General features: G+C 39.7%; 1 protein-coding gene across 1 annotated transcript; it reads left to right on the forward strand.

The window, feature by feature from the left end:
* The first annotated feature begins 9,460 nt into the window (after window positions 1-9,460).
* Window positions 9,461-12,270, forward strand: htatip2 (HIV-1 Tat interactive protein 2). The gene is made up of 6 exons (XM_030765987.1): window positions 9,461-9,595; window positions 9,992-10,175; window positions 10,309-10,416; window positions 10,845-10,982; window positions 11,162-11,223; window positions 11,424-12,270. Exons 1-6 carry the CDS (start codon window positions 9,480-9,482, stop codon window positions 11,638-11,640), a joined length of 825 nt encoding a protein of 274 aa, XP_030621847.1. The 5' UTR covers window positions 9,461-9,479; the 3' UTR covers window positions 11,641-12,270.
* The last annotated feature ends 3,142 nt before the right edge of the window (window positions 12,271-15,412 follow it).

Raw genomic sequence — 15,412 nt, forward strand, 5'->3', positions numbered from 1 at the left:
TATGGAACAGGGTGAATGGGACAGAAAAGGAAAAATTCAGTCTCAGCCCATGTGGCGTTTTGTTAAGAAACTATGGCCACACCCCTTTCTGAATCCATTTGCCTAAATCACCCTCTCCAGAGGCCCACTGGATAATGTACCAGCCAAGGTTGGTAAAAGTGTTTTGTTAACAATGCATTATAAAGGAGGAGAAAAACAAAAAGAGAGAGAGAGAGAGAGAGAGAGAAAGAGGAAAAAGAGGAGGACACTGCTGAATGCCAAACAGTTGGGTGGGTGTGGAGGGCTTCTCTGTTCCGGACAGAGGGAGGTGACACCCCTGTCCCATCCGCACACGCCCCTCAAAAACCTCTGTCCAGTTTGCACCAGTCCACATTTAGTCACACCACCTGCTTTTCCTATTTTTCACTTTACCACGCGCATTTGCACACGCACACACACACTGATGACAGCAGCGACAGACGGTGACCCAACCCTCCAACACCAGTCTCATCTCTAAACTTTCCTGATCTGCCCCTCCCTAACCGGTCAACTCAATGGAAGATGACAGGGGAGACAGAATGGTGGTTGGAAAGAGAACAGAGAGACATGAATTAAGTGATCAATAACGTCAAGATCAGAGGAGTGTATTAGCAGAGCGGAGAGTGTGTGTCATTAGTCATAGCTAACCAGGCTTTAATGTGAAACGTCATCGGAACACTTTATATCCTCTGGGCAAAACTACCATCCGTTTAAAAAAGGTTTGTTCTCAGTGTTGATCATCCCAAACCAAAGCAATTTTGACAGTACTGGCAATAGTTGTCCATGCCTGCATGGTCTTATAGTCATATGCTATTCTATCAATGTTTATCGATATTGTAAGGTCACACTCTTGTTATTCTCTTCACTTGCATCAGATCAGCTGTAGCCTTATTGCTATGACAAACAGATCTTCTGATGGTCAATAAATAACGCAAAGCTTAAACCAACACATATTAAGTGTTTAAAAAGAGATGCATCTTTTGTGAATTTGAGTGTCTGTTTTCAAACTCACAGGTCATCAGTTAATTGTACTGTGACGTTAGCACCTCTGATTCAATGTAAAATACACTGAACTACATATCTCTCTCGCAATCAGGTGTACAATTTTTGTTTTGGCTTCAAAAATCATCAAACAGGGTTCAAAATAATTTTTCTCATATCTTACATCATGTTAGATCATGTTGTCTGCGTTTAGTCAGTTCTCTGCATGAGGCTACTTACCCTATCAAAGACTCTGACACCACTGGCAGTTTGACAGTCTGTTCCCACTGGGTCCTCTCAGATTAGTCCACTCTCATATGTGATATAGCTCACCCATCTCACTTTATTGGATTTTGTGTTATACACCCAGGTCTCCCAGGATTATAATCCCCAGAAGGACTCTCTTACCCCAGCCGTAGTGAGGAAAATAAGACGCTCTCTGATTAGCCATCAGCATACATGCCAACAGGCTTATTGCAGTGGCTGGGCAGCATGTGCACCCCCATATCAAGGGCCTATTAGGGTAGCATGTGTATTCCTGCAGTCCTTGTCCTTTCTTGTTTTGACAGTCCACTAATTGGCACAGAGGGGTATTTGACAGGTCACTGCCTGTGGGAATAGTCAGTGACATCTGATCTGATCCTCACTTAAGTCAAAATCATGCCAATCTGCAGTGTCTAGTCTCCTTAACTCAGCACTCCCGATGGGAGCAGGCTCTCTGAGGCAGCAGCAGGTCAGCCTTGATTTGGGATTTTGAAATCACTAATATTCTGTAAATACAAACAGGAAAGGTATTAAAAAATAATGAGAAGCTTCAAAAATAAAGAGAAATGGACCTTTCAACAATTCTTTTCTATATTTGTCTCACGATATGGGACAAAATCGAATATTTAGCGACGTGATCGAATAAAAGAAACGTGCAGTTAAATTATTTCATTTGTCTCGCCTTGCTACATACTGGGTCCATATGTTCACAATAGGATAATACCGTGTATTTATGCTGAAACACCATGTACAAGTGGCTCTGTAACATGCTATCTCTCAAACTTCTACTTCAACAGTGCTGACTTCAGGAATGCTGTATGCTTTACACACTGTAAAGACCTACTGAATTAAGGAACAAAGTCTTCATCAGATTCAGTCTATGGATACAATAATATATTCACTTACTTACCTACAAAAATATATCATCATATTTCAGAAACACAAACTTTCACAGCAATGATAACTACTATGAAGAAAACATATGTAATTCTGTCGACATAATACTTTCAGAAGAATGTTATTGCATTGTAATAGCTGACTGTAAGGGGCTACTATAATGGCACATTACACAATTACCATTGGGAACGAAACACATCATGGTTTTTATTTGATCTGATAACTTTGCTTCACAAACACATCAATATTTACCTCTTCATTGTATTTAATCTTCATGTATGTCATTACAGTGTTTTTGTAATGAATTATCTTTATGGAAGGCACAAGACAACCCCAAATGTGCTAAAGAGACTGCATGTTGTTCCATTCTGATGGATGTGTGATTGATGTGTAAATTGGATTGTCAGTTCTAATTTGGATTCCTCTCAGACAGCCCTCAAAACGTTACATCTCTGTGTTTGTTTGATCTGTTTGCATTGTTGCCGAATAAGATTCATTTTGTGCGCACACAAACCTTCCAAAGCTCAGTGAACTTGGAACAAACATCCCAGGCCTCTGTTTTGCCGATGCTCCGTCCCTCTACCCCCTGTGTTTCTCCTTTCACAAAGAGATGAAGATCAGAAACCAGAGAGTGAGAGTGAACATCAGAGTGCACTGACTCCTGAGCAAACAGAGAGGCCTAATAGATTTCCTATCTTCTCCACCCCTCAAATTAGAACTGATTGTCGCAGTGAGAAAAGTCTAGTGTGTCCACAGTGGCACACACACACTGATGCTAATGCTCTCTAATCCCTTACACACATGGCTCTCACACTCCCTAACATGAGCTGGAGACAATCAGCTAGCCACCCAGGCAGCAGAAGTATGAGTGGAGGAATGAGACTCCCTCCACCTCTGAAAATCTGCTGTCACCAGGTCTCTCATAAACCAAAAAAGAGAGAATATGCAAATTCTGATTTAGTGGGAGGAGCAGGTTTGGTCTTATTTGGGATTAGCACTTGTTCACTGTGCTCCCCGCTGTGCTATCATACTAATACAGGTGTTGGTAAATTGTTGTTAGCCTCCAGCTAATTTGGCTCCATTCACCACAGGATTGTCTGAGCAGTCCTGCCATTTGCGGCAGTGTTTGCACCTCGGCAGGAAGGTTCCTCTGTACTGTGGTGGGTCCGGACTGATCTGCTTTCAGTGCTGACTCTACACTCTGGGCTGCTTTTGAATCATTTTAATGAGAGTCTTAAAGCCAAGCAGAAAGCAGAACCAGGATTCATGCTGGGAGGACCCTCTGTAGACTGCAAACTGCCATAGCAGCATCTGGTCTCTCTAGATTTATGCACTCTTTTTGGTTATCATTGGAAATTTCATCCCTGTATGAGTTGTTTTTCCACTGCTTTGATAATGGTCATTTATCAGTGTTCTAAGTTGAAAGACACGGGAAAAATGACACTACCATGTAATTCTCTGTTTCACATGGAACTTTTTCGTTGTCATTTCTTACTGCTCTCTGTGATTCAACTTAAGCAATCCCAAAGCAAACCCCACACCGTGTAGCCGTGAGTACACAAGACAGCTGCTCACAGAGTGTGATTGTGGGGGAGAAGACAGAATTAGGAGAAAATTAGCTTGGCATGTATTCTCTGGTCATGTTTAGTGGATGTGGGAAAGAGTGAAGAGGTTAGGATGTGACCATGTTTTCAGATGAGAGGTTGAGATGAACATAAAGCTGTGCTGTGAAAGACATCAGCAGTTCAAAGGAGTCATTAGGATAGTCCCAACAACGCACAATGGAGAGATTTAAATCAGCAAACAGAACTGATGGAGAAAACCAAAATCAAACACAGATATTCACTAAGAGGCTTTTGCTTATTATTGTCTCATAGAAAACAAGAGATTGAAATGTCTCACTCACTCTTTTTCTTCCTGGGAAAGTTTCAGAGAGACTGTTGATAAATGGTCTGAATTTCTCAGAACATTCCTTGATGTTTTTTAAGAAGTCTATTTTCAGCTAAACAAGAAACACTGTGCTGCGACAATGGGAAAACGGCAATGATTGTTTATGGAATGTATTATAACATTTGTAAGAGAAAACTGACATATTTTGTCACATTTAAGATAAATTGTTAAGTCTCTTTATGAGAACACAACTTCAGTGCAAATGTTTTACACAAAGATAGTTGAAAGCTTGAGAGGAGCAACAGTTACTTTATAATTTGCTTTAGACAATGTCTGAAAAGTATCCCAGTGCATACTGAACACGGTGAGATAACTAGTGAGACATTAATGAAACATGGATGGACAAGATCAGTTGCTCACCACTGGTAAGGAACTGGGTGTGAGATAGTAGGTTGGACAGATGGGCAAGGGTATTCTCTCATTATCAGTGTACCTGCTGGGACAATGCAGGGGCCTCACATACTACTCCTGTAGTAATCTGTTTGCTTACGTAATGACTGTGTTGTTCTCACAGGCCAAGCAAGAGTCTGCTAAAGTACTGCATAGTTACATTTACATGTATTCATTTAGCAGATGGTTTATGTTGATGACATTTAGATCAAAAAGCCATTTGAGTTTAACTTATACCTGACTTAGCTTAGTGTGCTTGGCTTAACAACTCTGGCATTTCATAAAAAGAGATGACAGACTCTCCTTTGCAGTTAGTCACAGATTGATGATTGATGCAAGTATTAGTCAAGAATCCCTTGGCAAGTTGACAAACTGAATTCTTCAACACATTGAACAACTTGATACGTGGACTTTGTTCCTAACTCCCCCGTCCCCTGCCCCTTTTGGTCCAATCTATCAATGCTCATCTTCACCTATTTATCAATCACCACATTAATGGACTCATGAAATAATCATTATGTGAAATTCTCTTGTGTTACAGAACTGTTTCCTGTGCCCTGTTTAGTCATATGTGTTGTAGCCTACTGGTAACCTTTGCTGGTAACCTGACCACTACCTGTTTGACCTGAGTTTGTCTTTAATAAACTACTCACTCTGCACATACATCCAGTCTTCCTGTCCCTACATGTGACAAAGATGACACAGAAACAGTTCAGCTCAAGCTTCATCTCTTTGCTGCTTAGTCCCATTCTACTCTATGGCAGAATCACAAACTAACATTAATCTGAAGTGTAAATGGTACCCTTTGCAATAAAACTAAAGCAAACAGACACATAAATTCAGTGAGGCACTGGATGACAGTGTTAAATGACTCTTACTTATACTCGCATGACTTAAGATTTCAGAATGAATATTTAACAATGTATTATGTTTATATGAGACTATGGTTACAAAATCAACAGAGGGGTACAGGCTTAAAAAGACACAAGGCATCAGACCAGCTTTTGTTAAAAACCAGCTGACAGGAAGATAAATGATAAAAGGCCAGTAGTCAAATCTAATGATGTAGCTTTCATCCCCCTGCACTGGGATGGAGAGACAGATACATGGGGGCAGACCTCAGGGACCACTGAAGAATTAAGCACATATTATTGGACAGTGCTTTTTAATAGCTGCTTTTGACTGTAAGGGTGTTGAGCCCTAATTAGGCAAATCCCTATCCAAGGATCAGCTGGGATAGGCTTCAATCCCTTTCCAATTGCCCCTCTGCCTTTAAAATCGGTCATGTCCCCTTCCTTAACACAATGTCTCCCACCCTTCTCCCCAGCCCAGTTCTCTTTTCCAAAATTTGCACCCCTGTCCCTAGACACCCCTGTGTTCATATGAGCAGCAGATCTGGCAACAAGGCAAGAATGAGCAGCAGATTGTGCTGTCAGGCCCCATTAATGACCATCATTAGCATCACACTCCAAAGTCAGTGGCTCTACAGTCTAAGCTCACTGTGTCTATTTCAGCTGGTCAAGATGTGAGACATATTGCACTGCACTGAACAATTAGTCCTCCTGCTGAGCCACGCTAGCTGACAGTTAAAAGGAAGTTAGGTTCATCTATTCATGTAGAAAAGGCAACGGTGTGGCGTTTATTCACAGAAGTCTTACAGTTACAGTCATATGCTATGCTTTAAAACTCTGCTTTAAAACAAATGTATACTAATGTATACTCATGTATCGAACAAATTATACATATGTGTAGTTATATATATATATATATATATATATATATCCCATGCCAAATTTGGATTTATAGTGAATTTTTATTTGACCCATAGGTTTCATCTGGCTGGAAATGACAAACAAGTGACAAAAGATAGTAAGACATTATGTTATTGATAAATTTGAACTACATCTATGTTTGTTTATTGTTGTTTTTTTTGTTGTTGTTTTTTTTTACATTTTTACTAAAAATGACATGTCCAAAATTATTCATACACATTAAAATTGTTGCAAATTTTTGAGAAAGTACAAGATCCTAAACCATTCCAAATGGTCCTGGTAATTTCTACCATGTTCTAGAGCATTCAATCAACTAAAAATTGAGATCAGCTCATGTAGTAGTTCTCTAGTCAGTTACTAGACAATTGCAAGTCATGGCTAAAACCAAAGAGCTTAGTGAGGACCTCCTGTTGCACATATATATTTATATATATATGTATGTATGTATGTATGTATGTGTAGTCATGAACTCCCTTACAGAAATCTTAAACTATCATTTGGTTACTCACTGACTGTTAGGCATCTCCCAGGAAGCTTTTTCATCTTGTTGGTTGAGTCCATTTCATATTGCTCAACATTTAATTTTAAATGTACAGCTTTCTAGTTTTTACAGGCTGGTCATTAACAAACATTATATGGCTTTAAACCTGCACATTTCTATCATAAACACACTCTCAATGCAAATCAATGTAGGGTGACAATGACTCAACATGTGTGTATGGCAGCAGTTTCGAGTCAGCCATCTCCCCTCTGCAGGCTACCACAAACCCCCACTAGTATGGGACAATGGGAGGCCATTTTGTTTCCACTCAGGGGTAATTAACAGACTCTTCTCCTCTGGCATTTGCAAAGCTTCCTTCTGTAGTCTCTGGTCAGTCAGACATGTAGATCGAAGTCTTTTGTTTCTAACAGCAAGGGATATGTGGATTCATCTCAAGATGCATCTTTTTATTATTAGTAGTAGTTTAGTGTATGGAGTTCGATAACAATAACAGCTTTTCACAAAGTGGTTTTCAGTTGAAATTCATGGAAGAGAGTATGACAGTCTGACAGAGAATGTCTCTCTTTGATTAATAATGCTGTCCAAAAAAGATGAGTGTTTGCTTAAGTAGTCAGACCAGAAATTTGCTATGTATTTTTCTCCATTTGCTCACCACATCACTGTGCCATTTATTCAAGAGGCAAATGTTGCAACAAGCAGTGGCACAGTTGTGATACACACCATAGACTCTCTCAACAGATAGTAACAGATGAAAAAATGTACAATTAATCCTGGTTATAAATGGTTTCTTTCTTTCTTTTTTTTGTGACACAAGGAGTGGTGTGATTATTCTGTTTCTGCATTTAAGAGAAATACTTCAGTTATATACACAATTCTACACTTTTAACACCCAAAAGATGGAGTATATGGTTCAGTTTCTTATAATAATGCGCTTATGAAATGAGTTTGACGCAAGTAAAACAAACATTTGTTCGTTGCAGAAATGTGCACACAACAAACAAACAAACAAGAAAATGAGTAAAAATGTCACCACAAAGATGTCAAACATTTCCCAAGAGCATACAGGGAGCAACACTCTTTTATAATTCGAGCGTAACAGAAGCACAGTCAGCTGCAACGACGTCGGTAGAAATAAAATAATTATATTTTTTCGAGATTTTTTCTTTCATTTACAGCTATAACATAGCCAGCACTCATATTTAGAGGCATAATGTGTCATAATAAGTCATTTTAGAACTCCGACTGTCATTATGAACTTTTGTGGATATGAAATGCATGACATTTTCAGAGAGATTCATCATTTGATATTTGTTTTGAATGCGCGTGCTTGTTGATGATCTCACTCCGTTCAAGGACACTGGGAGAGACTGATATGTGTACACACTCAAAAACTAAAGTTTATTCATATCAACACTGTGCTGTATTACAATCTTCGAGAGTTTGCGTGATGGGATACCACGGCCTCGCCAGAGCAGAAGTTTTGGAATGCTTGTCAACTCGAGCTCCCACTATATGGGATAATCTCAAACAATCTCAGTCTTTACTGCCCTCTGCTGATGTCGATGTGAACATACGCTCTGTCTATTGAAGGCGTGTCAACATGTGTAAAAATATGAATGTAATCGCCAGGGTCGTTTTAATAGCACTCAAAACCTTTGGTAAATTACCCGGTAGGAGATGAGCGGAGAAACGTCGAGTGTATATAGCAATATGCAATACATATTGTTTGTAAGAGACAGGGTGGACTACGCAGGGGACATTGCAACAGAAAGGTGACATTAGGTCTAAAATGGATTACAAAAACCGACACGACAAACTGCATCAGAAATTTCACTATAAAATCAGTGTAGGTCGTGATTCACAAATCTTCCAGTTGATGCGGTGCAGTTGTGCGTTAGTAATGTGTCGGTCGCGAACGAGTTGGCTCTATGAGCCGGCTCCTTTACGTGAACGATGGGAGCAGGCTCCCGTCTGAGACCCGATTTCTTTTTTTTCTTTCTCTCTTTTTTTTAATTAGTACAAGACAGAATAATAGGATGATCTGTGTGCCACACTGTTCGGCCACGGGCACTCGATGCACTGACTGAATGCTGTGTTGATGTGCGAGGCGTGCGACCGATCACGTGTGATGACAGATAAGGATCATACCAATCACGGTGGGGGGGCTGACGGTCCACAGAGCATAGAGACGAGAGTAGTGCGCGAAGAGCAGAAAACAAGATGAGTGACAGTCGTAAACGAAGTAACATTTGGATGCATTTTAATAACACAGACGTTTTGAGTGTGATTTGCTTGGAATGGTTTGTGTTTTGGATAGTTTATTAATTTTATTTTGTTTGATATGGAGATCACAGCAGGATTAGAATTGTAACATACATTTAGGCAAGGACAATATGCACTGTGTTTAGTATTTGTAGCGAAACGCTAATTTCAATGTTCAAAATAAATAAAACGTTCAATACACATGTGTAATACTGTTTGATATTTTTACATTAATGTTTTATACCAAATGCAACGTAAAATAATGGTATTCCGCTTGGGAGCCGAAAGAGCCGACTCTTATTGCTGCGCTGAGCCAAATGATCCGGATCACTAAAAGAGCCGGAATTTCTATCACTACTCATCACTGCGCATGCCATCTCGTTTAACAGGAAGCGTTTTGATGCTGTTTTGGATCCATGCGCAATGACACATAGTTGAAGGATATGAGTTTTGAAGAAAGCATCTGGGGAAAACTTCTCAGTTTCTTAGCAGTTTTTACCGTTATAGTCGCAGCTATTTTTTATTATCTGGAGAACACTGATTCAGCTGAATTTCCAAGGTAAGAAGCTGTCAGGGTACGATCGCCCGTTGTTCCTGCAGGATCCACACAACAATATATCTCTACGTCGGCGATGTGATATAGTTTGAAAGGATAGTAGGCTATGCATTCGTCATGTATGCAAAAATATAACAGTATTAGCCTAGCTGATACCACAAGCTACCGCTTGACTTACAGTGCAAGGTTTATCTAAAGCTTCAATCACACATATACTCATGTGTATAATGCCTGATCTTTCTTTCAGCAACAACCTGCGTTGCGCAGTATTTCCGTGATAGATGTGTGCGCGATGATCAAAACTTCAGAAAGTGCATTGTCATGATGACATGTTTGCAATATTTGAGCCCTGCTTCGACAACAGCCGTTGATGTTAATGTCCCTCTCTTTATTTTAAAGGATGGATGTACCCGTTTTGGAGGAAAGTTTCAGAGGGAAAAATAAAAGCTGTTTTATTCTTGGTGCCTCTGGAGAGACAGGGAAGGTATTGCTACGTGAACTAGTTGAGCGCAAACTGTTCACTAAAATTACACTCATAGGACGACGGCAGTTGACCTTCGAGGACAACGCATACGAGAATTTGGTAATATTATCGTTGGTCTCGCCTAGTAACTGTTAAAGTTGTCTAAAAGTGATGCGCTATTAAAACAGCATTGAATCTCACGCATGCAACATGTTCGTCCTGCCATCAAATATTGTTGTGGCTCTTTGTTTAGGTTCAGGAGGTAGTAGATTTTGAAAAGCTGGATGACTACGCTGCAGCATTTCAGGGACATGATGTTGGATATTGCTGCTTAGGAACAACCAAAGCCAAAGCGGGAACTGTAAGTTTTGAACTTTTCAGAAGATGTTGTATACATTAACCTGATAGTCTGTTAGTGATGCACAATCCATGCATGATCCTAAAACCCTGCTGTAGTTGTTGTTGCTGCTATTGTTGTTTTACCTCACCAGTAACTGAGTCCTTAATTACATTAACTGTTTTTGTGCCTGATACTTTTGACTTTTGGCTCAAATTTGGCTAACCGTGCTTGCTTTGTGGAATAATTCTGTTTCACAGGTGGAAATCAGCCTCTGATCATGTGGCAAAATCGAATTGCGGCAGGGTTTGCATTCTAATTGAGCCACCTCTACTTTATATGTTTGTGTCTGTTTGGAAAAGCTGTGTCCACAGGTACTGTAATCTGCCACTTTGGCTTTGTGCCAGTAAGTTCCTTGCTCTAACAGTCAGAGGGTTTCTTTTGTGATACAGGAAGGGTTTATTCGTGTGGATCATGACTATGTACTCAAGTCAGCAGAACTTGCAAAAGCAGGAGGCTGTTCCCATTTTCACCTGGAGTCTTCTAATGGAGCAGACAAAACAAGCAGTTTTCTCTACCTCAAAGTAAAGGTATGAAATACACAAAAGTCAATAATATTGTGTTCAGCTGTCCCATGTGACTCATATTATTCATTTTGCTCATTCATACTGAATGTGAGAAACAGCTTAATACATGTCATAGAAGCTATCATGTGAGGCTTGATAGTGAAACAGTCTGGACAGAAATGTTGTTTGTTTTACAATTTCAGGGACAGGTAGAAGCAGACATCGAGGAACTGGGCTTTGACCGATTTTCCATTTATCGGCCTGCGTAAGTAATCACCTTTTCTCCATATCTATGACACAGTATACTCCTCCAGAAATAAAATACTGATGGAAACTGTAAAACTGCTCTCTTATTTATGCTGAAATGAAAAATGAATTCCATTTACTCTGATAACATCAAACATAACTTCAGAATATCTTAAATGTCAGTCTGTCTAATGTATTTTTTTTGTACTGGTCCATCAGAGTGCTCCTGGTGGACAGGCAGGAAAGGCGGCCAGCTGAGTGGATGGCCAGGAAGTTCCTGGGTGCTCTTTCCTCAGTGTTTCCCACAGCAATGTCCATTCCTATCGAATCAGTGGCCAGAGCTATGGTGGCTAACACACTCATTGAGGGACAGAAGAAAGTGGAGATATTAGAAAACAAGGACATCTACAACCTTGGGAAGATGGGGGGAAAATAAACAACACATGCTCACTGCACTTTTACTTGATATCTGCTATTGCATATTTGCTAATGTGATATAATTCAATTTAAAAACAAGATTACTCTGCAGTTGTGTTGCCACTGTAAAATACTGTGTGTTTACAATGGGCTTGTTGAACTTGTCTTTTTAAAACAGAGTTTTGATTGGACAAAAGCAATATATTTCCACTACAAATCAGAATGACCTTATTTAAAGAAATCCCTTTTTCAAAAATATTTTATACATAGTATTAGTGTAGTTATAGAGCAGTTTTGGCAATGAAGAAGGGAACACAGAACTCTGTGGATATTTCATTTTAACAACATTTATACCTTATGTTAAGCCTTTTTTTCTATTCTGGCCAAAAAAGCACTGCCTTACCTCAGTGAGGGAACAGATTGTATTGTATTATCAGAGCTTTTAGGACATTTATCCATAAATTTGTGTTTCTGTGCATTGTATCAGGGACAAATAAACATAACTCTATTCATGTTTCATTTGAACTCCAATGTACTTCTATGCATAATTTCTAACAAATTAATGCAGTGGTTATCATTTGACATTTGCAAAATGCTCCAAACATTTTTTTTTTGCCATATTGATTAAAAAACAATCTGCAAAATGTGACACGACTGAATCTGTATTTTCAAGTGACTGCATCTGAAAGTCCACTAAAATTATTTAAGGCTGAAAGCTAGACTGAAGCAGAGAGTGCAAGTCATTGGTGACAGTTTGATCATTTTAAGAGCTTAACATTACAGCATAATGAATTAAACTCAAGATCTTTGAACACCATTGTGCAATGAGTCCGTATTAACAATTCAGGTCAGTGATTTAGTGAGTTAGAAATTTGCGAGCTGACAAACTGAATTTCTAATGGTACCCAACAATGCTTTATATGATATAAATAGTGATATCTGTATGATTATGCACGAGCTATAACACTCTTTTATAAGTTGGCTGCACAAAAGTCTATACTTGATTCAAACAGTGGTTGATGAAGATTTTTAGGAAATAAGGATACGTAGTCTTGTTCACTCACTCATTCCTCTCTGGCTTTCAACTCTAAAATGCAATTAGCTTGTAAGTTGTTAGCAGCTGTTGTTGATGACTGAATCCCATTGGTCTGTTACTGCACGAGTGATGCGTATGTGTGTGTTTTGGAAAGGTTATAAATAGGGGTCAGTGCAGTTGTCTCACTTCATTTAGTTGCTGGGGCATTAGTGGGATCCATGATTTTTAGTGGAGCTTCTGAGTACCCATCTGACATTGCTAACGTTGCTAACAATGATAACGTTTGGATCTCTTTTGAGGTAAAATGTCAGGAGCCTGATACAAACTGATTGAATTCATGGATTTTATAAAATAATAATACAGGTTGTTGATTTTTTTTCAGGGTGTGTTTGCTCTGTTGCATTTTGGTGGCTGATGTAAATTGTGTTGGTGAAACAGAAGGTAATATAAGGACAATGGAATCAGCATGTAGGCTATATTGACTATAGTCTTTACACGTAACTCTTTTCCTCTGTTTATGCTGTATCACGAGTAGAATCACAATAGTGTATTTTGACTAACTCCTTTCACTCGTTTGCAGATGTAGACTCTGTTTCTCAACAAAATGCTGTTGGCTCACTTCAGCATGGAAGAGTTACACATCAGACAGATCACTATGGAAAAACTAACACTTACCAGAGGGGAGGCTTCCTTAACAAGCATCAATCTCCTGGGGTTCTTAGATCTACTGTACCTAACTCTGTGCAAAGTCTGAACTCAAACCACAATGTAATCGGTGCACCTCGTCCTTATCATAGTGGCTTTATGTCTAGTGCAGTAAAACCTGGCCAAACTGAACCAACTATCAGTAGGTTACATCTGAACAAAAAATACCCTGATAACTCTCCTGTGGCTCCTGGTAGTGGTGGGTTCAGTAAATATATTAAGTTCAGTCAGTCTGCAGCTGTGAAGGGTACTCAGAATGACGTAAAGAATTCATTCAGTCATTTTCAAAGCCAAGCTTCTGGTACCACAGATATCCTTGTGGGCTCTGCCACTAACTCTAGAGGATACCAACATGGCTCAACGATCCTTGCAGGCACCAGATATTCAAATACAGATGCAAACCAGAGAGTGCCTAGCTACACTGTCAAGAGCACTGTTTATCAAGAAAAAAACAAATCAGCGCCAAAGTTTTTCAAACACCCTGGCCACACAGTCAGGTCTTCTTCCACCTTAAAGGCCCCTAGCAGTGATTCTACATTGAACAGGGATCCTGCCCTCAGCAGACGAAGACCAAGTGAAGTTAAACCATATCTCAGTACAAGATACCTTGGAGCATACAAAAGCAGTGAGTACGCTCAAACTAGTCCAGGAATTGGTGTGTTGAGACAAGATGACTTCAAGATGGCAGAGGATAATCAGGCATCCACCAGAACCCAAATTAGTGGCAAAATTGAGGCTGGAAGAGACCAGGTTCCGCTTTCATATAAGAACTCTGACCCAAGCAAAGCCGCTACAACACAGAGTGTGGACTCTGTCTACCTTGACAGACACTTGCCTTCTGGTGTGAAATCTGCTTCGAAGCATTTTGGCTCTCATCAAATTTCTACTAGCGTCAACCCTCACAGGTTTGTTCACAATCGGGTCACTCCTAGTGGAACACATTTTGGATTGTATCACACTGGAAGTGCACCTGGTCGTCATCAGCCTACCAGATTTACCTACCACCAGCAACATGAAAGTGGAAGAACGCCCTCTGATGGTTATTTTGGAGTTAATTTCAGTGCCAGTAAGCAGCGTAATCAACCAAAGTTTTATATAAAGAAATATAATCAAAGCAACTACTATCATGTACCAAAGAAACCTGGTTTTAGTGGTCAGGACTTTAGGTATGTTGGGTGGTCACATGGCTCTTCTGCAAACAGATCAGTCCATCAGAGAAATTTCTCCCCAAGAGGCTTCAAACCTGTCTCTCGGTTTTTGGATTCAAATTACAATATTCAAGGAAAATTTAAACCTTTCCAAACTAGTAACTTAAAAAGTAATGATTCTGGTAATGGTGCAGATGGAACAATTCAGAAGGAATTGACTCAGAAGTCTGACAACTTGACAGATACAACTACAAACATTGATTTGATACCACCTCCTCGTTCAATAAATCCTGTCTCTAGCTCCGTTGATTCTGCTGATTCTGGATTACCCGCCACTACTACAGAGCCCTCTGACACTACTGCTCCAATGACCCCTGCACTGAGCACTCAGAACACTCCAGAAGGGCTTTACACCAGCAGACACTTTACCACGAGCACCAGCTCGACCCAGAGCTCCCTTAGAATGGGTAGCCGGTAATTTAGCTAACAATGGCACACAACACAGTTTCCTTCAGGATGAGGAAGCTTAACCAGCCTCTTGACAACACAATGCTACCCAGTATCAATTCTGGGCTTCATTTGGAAAGAGTTAAAATTATATCAATAAACTGATGAAATTTTGTCTGTTACAGCTGTTGGTTGATTGTCTGGTGTTAAAGCAAACCTTGCCCCTGAAGTGTTGTATTTGTCATATTTGCAAGAGCCTTTACACATCAGTTTTTCTTTGAGCATACGTCATGATTTCAGTAAAAGACTGAATCTAACATGCTTTGTTTGCTGAACTGAAATCCTAATTAGTGCAAACAGTAAGCCATTTATTGAATGAATCATTCTAAATCATACTGCATAATCATATCAATTTAAAACTTGTTACATTTATAATCTGTAAATTAGTTTGACTC

The sequence above is a fragment of the Chanos chanos genome, chromosome 2, assembly GCF_902362185.1.
Source record: "Chanos chanos chromosome 2, fChaCha1.1, whole genome shotgun sequence".
Classification (NCBI taxonomy): domain Eukaryota; kingdom Metazoa; phylum Chordata; class Actinopteri; order Gonorynchiformes; family Chanidae; genus Chanos; species Chanos chanos.

What these genes read in the sequence shown, in the direction of transcription:
- htatip2 (XM_030765987.1), top strand. Translation starts at nt 9,480, where the DNA reads ATGAGTTTTGAAGAAAGCATCTGGGGAAAACTTCTCAGTTTCTTAGCA. An exon ending in GATTCAGCTGAATTTCCAAG is followed by an intron (nt 9,596 to 9,991) that starts GTAAGAAGCTGT and finishes TTTATTTTAAAG; the next exon opens with GATGGATGTACCCGTTTTGG. An exon ending in TTTTCCATTTATCGGCCTGC is followed by an intron (nt 11,224 to 11,423) that starts GTAAGTAATCAC and finishes CTGGTCCATCAG; the next exon opens with AGTGCTCCTGGTGGACAGGC.